Source organism: Piliocolobus tephrosceles, chromosome 12 (assembly GCF_002776525.5).
Source record: "Piliocolobus tephrosceles isolate RC106 chromosome 12, ASM277652v3, whole genome shotgun sequence".
Taxonomy (NCBI): Eukaryota; Metazoa; Chordata; class Mammalia; order Primates; family Cercopithecidae; genus Piliocolobus; species Piliocolobus tephrosceles.
Genome location: NC_045445.1, coordinates 34437721 through 34447908, shown reverse-complemented (window position 1 = coordinate 34447908; position 10188 = coordinate 34437721). Strand labels below are relative to the sequence as shown.

Sequence of the window (10188 nt, the reverse complement as noted above, 5' to 3'; positions counted from 1 at the left end):
AAAAAAAAAAAAAAAAAAAAGCAGTCTGTAATGGTTTAACACAAGAGAGGCTTAACAACAACAGTCCTAAACATCTGTATGGAGAACCACAAATCGGATGCCTGGACTGTAACATTCAGTGGTCTATGCTAACACAGCTCCAACACCTATATTCAGGAAGGACTGCTCTGCTAACTAGTTTGTCAACCAAACCAAATTGTAAGACAAGGACGTGCAATCCTTTACATTTTACTATCTTAAAGCCAGAGCTACCTTTTTGGCCTATAGGACAGACAGCACTATTATGAGTTGATAGACAAGAAGCAGGCCTTGCAGTTCCACTACTGATTGTCAAAAAGACTAGAAGGACTCAAAAGTGTCCAATCCTGCAATTCTGGGTCCATAAGTCATTCTATAAGCATTTTGAACAGCCAGTGCCTGAGCTTCCCCCATCACCTAAAAACTTATTTGCTCAACTAGCTGAAAACATAACTGGCAGCTTAGGAATTTCCTCATGCTATGTATGTGGAGGAACTCATATGGGGGACCAGTGGCCATGGGAGGCAAAGGAATTAATGCCAAAAGATAACTGCACTTCACCTAACCCTGCCAGTGAACCAACAGCCTCAGCCAGTGTTTGGTTGTTAAAAACCTCCGTAATTAAAAAGTACTGTATCACCCGATGGGGAAAGGCTTTCACAGAGGCAGTAGGAGAAACAACCTGCCTAGGGCAACAGCATTATGATGAGACTAAAAACAAAACTCTATGGAGAAACGCCCAGAATGACTCCTACTTACCAGGTCCAAACCCTTTCTCTCGATTCTCTACTCTAAGCCACACTTGGTATCAGCTAGAGGCTCCAAATGCTTGGAAGGTACCCTCTGTCCTATAATGGATCTGTGGAGCATGGGCATATCAGCAACTGCCAGCTAAATGGACAGGGGCATGTGTGTTAGGAACAATCAAGCCATCCTTTCTAATTCCTCTAAAGCAAAGGGAACTCTTAGGATATCCAGTTTATAATGAAAATAAAAGAACTAGAAGAAGCATAATCACAAAAATAGACACAAATGTCAAAAAGATGTGGACATAGGAGACTGAAAAGATAATTGTCTCCTGAAAGAATCATTCAATATTATAAGCCAGCTACCTGGGCGCAAGACAGGTCATGGGGATATTGCACCCCAATCTATATGCTCAACTGCATCATAAGGTTGTAGGTAGTCCTTGAAATTATAACCAATGAAACATCAAGGGCACTAGGTTTATTGGCAATACAAGCAACACAAATAAGAAATGCTGTATATCAAAATAGATTAGCTTTAGATTACCTCTTAGCCTCAGAAGGAGGAATAGGTAGAAAATTTAATTTAACCAACTGTTGCCTAGAAATCGTTGATAATGGCCGAGCTATTATGGAAATCACAGCTAGAATGTGCGAGCTGGCCCATGTTCTAGTTCAGACTTGGTCCGGGTGGTCCCCGGATTCCTTGTTAGGAAAATGGTTCTCAACCTTTGGAAGATTCAAAACCCTCATTGGTAGGTTCTTGCTTATTCTTGGCATCTGCCTCATCCTCCCTTGCCTTTTACCTCTGTTTATTAGGCGTATTCAGTCAACCATAGAGGCAGTAGTAAGCCGATACACTACCATGCAGTTGATGGCATTAACCAAATATCAGCCGCTGCCAGTAGAAGCAGCTCAGCTCTGTGAAGAGGTGGCAAAAGTGGTGCTTTTTATTAACACCTTTGTTATAAAAAGCACCAAAGGGGGGAATGGAATAGGAATTAAAAGAAATTAAAGAATGTGTAAGCAGAAACTCGGTTGTATGTAAGAAAACCCAGTTCCCCCTGAGAAAAAGAAAGAGCTGGAGTCCTTTAAAAATTAACTGCCTGTTTTTCTGTGGCCAGTGAGCCTTATCTCTCCTCCTTTCCCAGGCATTGTGAAGACCCTGTTTCACTAGACAGATAAACTCAAGTTGTAAAACCTGTTTTTCCTTGAAAATTAAGAAATGATGTAATGCATGTCTCAATTAATTGAATAACTGTCTCTGTTTCTCACTTCTGTAATATGCTTCCCCCTGCCCCACGATCTGCTTAAAAAGTAACTTAACTCTTTGTTCAGGGCTCAGTCCTTTGGATGTTAATCTGACTGGGCTGGTGCACCTAAATAATAAATATCCTCCTGAACCCCATCGATCTCTCTGATTCCTTATCAATCCCGCTACACTTTGAGAACCTACAGCACAATGGTCAGGCATTGATCAGACATTGTGGCAATCCCCACATTTCCTGGTACAGGGTCCTGTAAACACAGCAGCCAACAAAGGTTACTGAGCGAAGTAAATATAGGTACAAAAAGACTTACAGAACCATTATTTTCACAATAAAACATCCTGCCCCTATTGCCCACTGCCAGAGAATAACCATCATCTTTCTTCTTTCAAGGACCCTAGTGAATAAACACATACAAACTGACAGAAGCAGGAAATGTGAGGCAGCATGTTTAATCATCTCCATCTATTCAAAAACCCCATAAGATAGTTATCATTGTTATTCCTATTTTACAGATTAGAAAACTAACACAAACGGAGAGTGATCAAGTGAGATTAGCCAGCTACCAACAGGTAAGCAAAGCAAAATTTCAGATTCCAGCAGTTTAGCTCCAGGAGGAGCCAGCCTGAGGAGGAGACATCTTAGTTAAAATCAGAAAGAGGCTGTCAGATTGTCATCCCTTCCCATCTCTTCGAAAGTGAATTGGTCAAATATTTTCTAGTTGTTTTCTTACCCATCCTCTGGGAACATGAGGTATAATGGGCGCACTCATCCATTATGATCAGTCATTGAGGTGATTGGAACCCACAGTACATGTAGGGGCTCACAAAACAGTTTAATTTCTTATATAAAATGAGGTTGATGAAAAGGGTCGTTGTGCAAGCAAAAATAGAATGAGTCACCCAAACGATGGAGGATAGGTCCTATAGTTGAAACCTACTCTCTATATTCAGGACACTAACAAGTTCTGCAGTATCTACAAAATACTTCTTAAAGGAAGAATCTTAGAGCACTCAATCTGTCCTGGCTGTGTTTATTTGACAATAAATAAAATGTATTTATTCTTAAACAAGAGCTCAGAAAGGTATCTGTAGAAAAGGGCAGGAGTAGAGGAAAAGAGGGCTATGCAGCAGCAGGAAAGAAGGGAAATCACTGCAGGTTCACAGCACCAGCTCAGCGCAGAAGGTAAGTGCGCATTTGTAATGGGGTCTGTAGCCGGAGACATAGCAGAAGCTGCACTATCCACAGTCACAACCAGAGGCAAAGGAAGGATGCCCTGCAATTTTAGAAATCTTGGCTGCAGCTGGGAACGGTGGCTCACGCCTGTAATCCCAGCACTTTGGGAGGCCGAGGTGGGTGGATCACTTGGGGCCAGAAGTTCCAGACCAGCCCAGCCCACATGGTGAAACCCTGTCTCTACTAAAAATACAATAATCACCCAGGTGTGCTGGTGCATGCCTGTAGTTCCAGGTACTCAGGAGGCTGACGCACTCCTGAGTACCTGCACAACACATGCAAGCACCCACTCCAACCTACTCCCTGCCCCCCGCCCTCCTCCCCCTTCCCCTCCTTCTTCCCCTCTTCTCCTCCCCCCTCCTCCCCCGCTTCTCCTCCCCTCTGCCCTACTCCCCCCTACCTTACTCCCTCCTCTCGCCCTACTGCCCCACCCCAACACATGCTCTTCTGCACCCAGGGCAAGGCCAAGCCCCCGAGGCATGCGCACCTCATTAGGTCCAACCCACAGCAAATAGTGGGAAGAGGAAAGGCAAGAAAGGAGGTCTCTAAGTGGATACACTGTTACTGAATCTAGGCGCCCAGAAGATGGAGGTCGTAGTGAGCCCAGATCGTGCCACTGCATTTCAGAGACAGAGCGAGACTGTCTTTAAAAAAAAAAAAAAGAAAGAAAGAGAGCAATCTCGGATGCTCTAAGCATTGTGCGTGTTTCTACCCTTACACTTTGATTTGGATTCATTACTAAAAATTAATAGTGGACTTTCTCAAGGAGGGTGCTCCATTTTTACATAGTGCATTTGCGCAGCCCACAAGCTTTGCAAATCTAGGCCCAAGCTCCTGTTCCTGGAGACCTAGGAAGCATGGAGCTAGTGTGAAATCTCTCATCGCCATAAAATGGGCTTGCACAATTCCGCACAGCAGCTTCCCCAAGTTCCACACTAATGCATGCCAGTCTATAGCACAACGCATGCAAGCACCCACCCCATCCTACTCCCCCGCCCACGCCCTACTCCCCCCTCCCCCGCACCCTCCTCCCCTCCTTACTCCTCCCCCATCCCCTCCCCCTACCCCCGCCGCCAACACGTGCTCTTCCCCACCCAGGGCAAGGCCAAGCCCCTGACGCATGCGCACATCAGCAAGCCCAACCCATAGCAAAGAGCGGGAAGCAGAAAGGCAAGAGAGGAGGTCTCTAAGTGGATACATTGTTGCTGAGTCTAGACGCTAGAAGAACCTTCCAGGCTGCGACTCACAGTTCTAGCACTGCCTAGGAGATCGTGGTGGTCCCAGCTTAGAATCTGCAGAAGCACACAGCTCCATCCACACCACTCAGGGTATGGAGCCTCTGGACCAGTCTAGCCAGGATATCACCAGCTTGCTCAGCCTTGGAGTCGACTACGAGAAGGAACTACAGGGTCAGTACCTGAATGGGACTCATGCTTTTGCGAACTCAGGAAACCGAGGTTCCTTGGGAGAGGCGAGTCGACTGGATGATGCCCCCGCACTACCACTGCTCTGAGTGCAGCCCCTCACCACCTCCTTCCAGCACCCTCAGGACCAAGGCCTTAATCTTTCTCTTGGGGTTTCTACTTTTCCAGATATGAATGCTGCGGTGCTGTCGCTTACTGTAGAGGTCAAAGAGGAGGAAGAGGATGCACGGTCTGAGCCTGAGCAAGGCACAGCAGCAGCAGGAGAAGAGTCAAAGTTGGCAGGAGCCCAAGGCGGAGAAGAAAAAGATGGCGGCGGCGGCACAGGAGCTCCTGGCCTCCGGTGGAGAGAAAACCGCGAGGGCAGCAGCGGCAGCGATACCGACAATGAGGGCAGCGACCAGAGCGAGAAGGAACCCAGGCAGCAGGATTCGCCCCCACCGGGCGCTGTCGGGGGGCTGGAGCCTGGCAACGCGCAGGAGCCCAGCGTCCACGCCTTCACCCCCTTGCAGCTGCAGGAGCTGGAGCGCATTTTCCGACGCAAGAAGTACCCCAGCGACTTCCTGCGGTAAGCCCATTGCTGGTTGGCGCGCGGTTTGCAGGGAGCACGTGCTGCTCCAGGGTGGCGTTTGGTTTTCCACCAGTCCCTCTCCTGCCCTCTCCCCTCCTGAACTAAAACCCACCTGGGGTCTGGTGTCGCTGCTGTCCCCTCCCCGCAGACCCCTGGCCCCTGGTGGGTTCTGTAGTGGGGCTATGCCTATTAGGCATCATGCATAATTTAAATGAACCAAGTTGGGCAACTTTGGGCTGAGGTCGGTTATGATAAGTAACTCCTATCGCAGCCGAGGCAGAAATAAAGGTTCGGTACAGCAAGTGCAGGGTTGCATCTTGACCTTATTTAAAATTCTGAGAAGTCTGTCGTTCGGCTGGGTTTCCTTTGGTGTTAATTGTTCTAAGTTTCAAATAGTAAGAACATATTTATCTTGATGAACGATTTTTTTTTTTTTTTGTTTTGGGGGGTTATTTTTTATTTGTTTGAGAAACAGTCTCGCTGGGACACCCAGGCTGGAGTGCAATGGTGCGATCTCGGCTCACTGCAACCTCTGCCTCCCAGGTTCAAGAGATTCTCCTGCCTCAGCCTCCAAAGTAACTGGGACTACAGGCGCCAGCCACCACGCCCGGCTAATTTTTGCATTTTTAGTAGAGACGGGGTTTCACCATATTGGCCAGGCTGGTCTCGAACTCCTGACCTCAAGTGATCCTCCTGCCTTGGCCTCTCAAAGTGCTGGCATTACAGGCGTGAGCCACCGCCCTGATTTTTTTTTTTTTTTTTGCATCTCCTTTATTTGTGACCTGAGAGAAAAGTTCCTAACGTGAGGCTCAGCTGGATGTTACAGAACAGCCTACTGCGTGTGGGGAGTTGGTAGAATAAAAAATTAAACACAAGAATGAAACGACACCCAAAACTCCAAATGCTGAACACGTGTGGTTTCTTCCCATAGAAGGAGGCTGGCAGGAAGCATGAATGTGACTGAACTCGCAGTGCAGGTCAGTAAACCGAAAAAGCAGTCGGGCAGGGGAGCCATTCTAAAACCTGCTTCAGGGCTTCGACACAACTTTGACCCAGACATTGTCATCTTGGTGTTTTTGCGGTTTTTTTCATGTATAGGCAATGATGAGGTCTGAATTTTGGGATCTTTGTGGCTGGAAAATGCAGCAAGGAAAGCTCAGCTTGTGGAAATTTCCCGTTACCAGAGGGAACATGACTATCCACGGAAAAAAAAATTAGTACTGAACAGTTTCCTTTATTCCTTGTGTATAAAATATATTATGCACTTGAATAAATTATAAATATATAAATATATGTATTCCAAATTACAAATATATATATATATAAAATATATGAGTGTAAATTAAATATAGCATAACATATAAGATTAAACTCCTAGCACTGGTATCCTTTAGGTAGCACTTCCATGTGGAGGCATCCTGGGGTTTTCTGACCTGGGGATTATTCAAATTAATGCTCCAAAGAGCTCCATTAAACTAAATTATTTAATATGTTTGAAACCAAGCATAAACTCTTTGGTTAAGAATTTATAAATGTTTAGGCATTGGGGTAAAGGAATAATTCACAACCAGAATGTATGTTTCCTGAAGCTGAGACTGATGGGGAGGGGATAGCATAAAGTTTAAGTGCCTGGCCCTCCTACTATTGTTTTTAAGTATTTGGTAAAGCCTTGTAGAGAGTGGCAGCTCTAAATTTTAATTTTCTGGAATACTTTGATTTGGCAGCTTGAAAACATTGCTGACATAGTTAGTTTTGCATTATGGTACAGATAGCGAAAAGGTTTGCAACCTTTGCAAGTTTATCTACAAATCAAAACAAACTACAAGATCAATTTTGCATAAATTTCCACCAACCTAAGAAGGATAGAAGTGTTAGGCAAGAACTGTATACAGTCACACTCATGGCTTGGGGAAACTGCCTCCATTCAACTTTTGAAACTACCAAACGCATCAGTGAATATTTTCTCGAGCAATTTCTAGCATTTAAGAGATTTTTTGTTTCTTCCAGTTTGTTGTACTAATAGGAAGAGATGTGTTTTGTGTTATGTGTTGATAGTGGGGGATAGCTCTCAGGTCAGGCTAGACTCTTATCTGTGGCAATTTGAAATACCTTTTTATTTGCTCAAGCAGTGATAATAAATTTGTAGGTCAATGGATCCAAAGGAGTATTTGCAAAAAAGGAAAAGAAGAAAGAAAAATCGGGATGACCTTAATAGCTTTTCTGCAGAGCTCATGTGTGTGAGTGCAGTGAGGGAACTATGCTGCGGTTCTGTCAATGGTGGCATGTAGAAAAGCAGCCTGGCAAAATGGGGCACTGAGTGTTGACATCCTGTTGCCCACCATTTTCAAAGGCAGGCAATGCCAATTTGGGGGAGATGAAATATTGACGTTTTGGTGAATTGCCTTTCCCTTCCCTGCATTCACTCAATGCAGTTCTGAAGGCAAAAGGACCACTCTCACTCAGCAAACAAGGGAAAAGGCATGATGTTCTCATTTATTGCCAAACATTTCAGCATGAATATCTCCAAAAAATTTTAATAGACGTTTCCTTCCTCTGTATTGTAAAGATAGTAAGGGCTGTTTTATGAAACCAACACTGAGAATGGGGACCTAATGTTGGCCCATAGCACATTTAGCCCACTTTTGGCACTGCTTATGTTTATGAACCTTTGACCACAGGTACATTGCAATTGCCTCTAAACAAGCACGATTACAGTAGGCTTAAAATTTAGACTATGTATTCATGAGGGAGAAGGACTCCGAACAGTAAGATGGGAGAAGGAAATGGGGCATCAAACAGGGAGAGGAGTCCCTTTGTCCCGTAAAATTTGCAGTTTGGGAACTTCTAGAAGGATCAAAATACAATGGAAATTTCATTAACTAGAAGCTTGGGGGATAGTGTTGTTTAATGGACAGGTTTTACTTTTTGGTCTTTTAACAGTAGGCAGGTGTTTACGGAGTAGTGTTTTTTGATACCTCCTCCACGTTACTACTGAACATGTTCAGAGATGCCTATTTGGACACTCCTGCTTTGGGGATGCTGATGAGATTGGGATCTTCTGCTTGAGTAGTGAGGCTAGATGGCTGAAGGTGTCCCATGGAGCTGGGCAACCAAGTCTCTGTCCCACATCTCGGGACTAGGGAGAACCAAGTGAGCTGACCTTGTCCTTAGCCTGGGAAGATTTGGAGGGAGGGATGAGTTGGAGCATGCAGAATTAGCAATGCTTCCTTTCTCTCCAACTCTCAACTGGGCAAAGCTTTTTGAGAATTTTTGTGAATTTGGACAACATTTGTGTCCTCCTTTCACAAAACTTCAAGCTGAAGTGTGAAGACAGTGTCTAGGGCTTCAGATACCCTCATTTCCCAGCAAGACAATCCATAAACTCCCTGAGCCCCCTGTAATGAGACTTGCCTTGCAAGATCATCTTTTTAATTCTCAAGGAGTTTCGGAAAATGAATGACCCATTAGAGGTTCTTGAAGAAAAGAAAACGTGTTTTAAAATACAATGTACTTTTATCAATTTTTTACTTTACACTGAAGATGGGCTTTTCAAAACGGGGGCCTCATCCTCTTGGTATGACTTTAAAAGGCACCCCCCCATTTTTTCCAAGCTCAGCTTCCCCCGCGACCAGGGTGACAGTGGCCTAGTAAGTAGGAGTTGGTGGGCAGCTGGATGGCTGATGGTCTGGTATCTGCAAGCAGACATGCCACATATAGCAATACCAGGAGGGAACGAGTTCCACTCATCAGCTACACCTGCACCCAAGAGTGGAAAATGTAATATTACAGATGAAAGGACAAAGACAAAGAAATAAGCCAAGCCAGAGCATACGTAGCACATACTTGGAGCTCACTAGGGAAAGGTGTGGTGTTCACCTTTCTAAGATATTTTAGTAGTAAGGAAGTAGCTTGCCTTGATGCACCGGAAAAGGTTAAGGACAGAGAGAGTTGCTTGTTGTGTGTTTTCCCATGACGAAACTAAATGCTCAATATACTAAACTTGTTTCTTTTTTCCTCTGATTGAAGATTTGGTTTGAGAATAGAAGAGCCAAGTGGAGGAGACAACAGAGGGCATTAATGGCGAGAAACATGCCGCCCTTCATGGTCGTGGGCCAGCCTGTCATGGTACCTGCAGTTGAGGTCATAATGGCACCCTTCTCCATCAGCGCGATGAGAGATGGTTACTTGTGGGGCTACGGCCATTCCAGCACCCTGTGTTTCTCTGTGTCACCCTTTCCTCCTCCGTCCTTGCCCCTTCCAACTGGGTTTCTTCTACCTATGCCTCCCTCTGACGAGGCCCAATTTGGCCCACTCCCTTTTGTTATCATGCATTGTTTCACATTCCCCAATGTGTAAGGGATAGCCTCTGTGCCACTTTTTGCCAGAGTGTGTTTGAGCCAGATTCGTAGTTTGCATAGCACCCCATAATAAATGTTTTAAAGAAAAGTAGATCATTGACCCATTTTTAGGGCACTTTTAAAAATGTTTCTATAAATATGTTAAGGTTATGTACATTTGTTTTGTGTGTCACATGGGGTAAGTTCTGAATAAAAATTGTTAAGAAATGCAGTTCAAACCGAATGTCACGGACTCTCCTCTCATGCAGTAATCTTGAGTCACCATCCGGGGGTTGTGCATGTCACAAAAGTTTCCCATGTGCCCATGGCAGGCTTACACTGACCCACACATTCTCTTCCACCCCCATGCCCAACATCCCATACTCATCTCCTCTCTGCCCCATTGATACCAGGTACATGTGCAAGATGGGGTGGTGTGAGTCCCTAATGAGAGAATAGTGTATTTCAAGGCACTGCCAGGGTGGAAAACAGCAAAACCAAAATGGTATCGGGAAGGAAGCCATGCCCACTCTTAAAAATTCATTAAGTTTTTTCTTGCTATGGAAGACTTCTTTAAAGTAATTTTCTTTT

The 10188-nt window shown here is 45.0% G+C and overlaps 1 protein-coding gene across 1 annotated transcript; it reads left to right on the top strand.

The window, feature by feature from the left end:
• Nucleotides 1–4408: 4408 nt before the first annotated feature.
• On the top strand, nt 4409–9841 carry LOC111535926 (rhox homeobox family member 2). Its single transcript, XM_023202168.1, has 4 exons — nt 4409–4677; nt 4861–5257; nt 6192–6237; nt 9287–9841. Exons 1-4 carry the CDS (start codon nt 4599–4601, stop codon nt 9614–9616), a joined length of 852 nt encoding a protein of 283 aa, XP_023057936.1. The 5' UTR covers nt 4409–4598; the 3' UTR covers nt 9617–9841.
• The last annotated feature ends 347 nt before the right edge of the window (nt 9842–10188 follow it).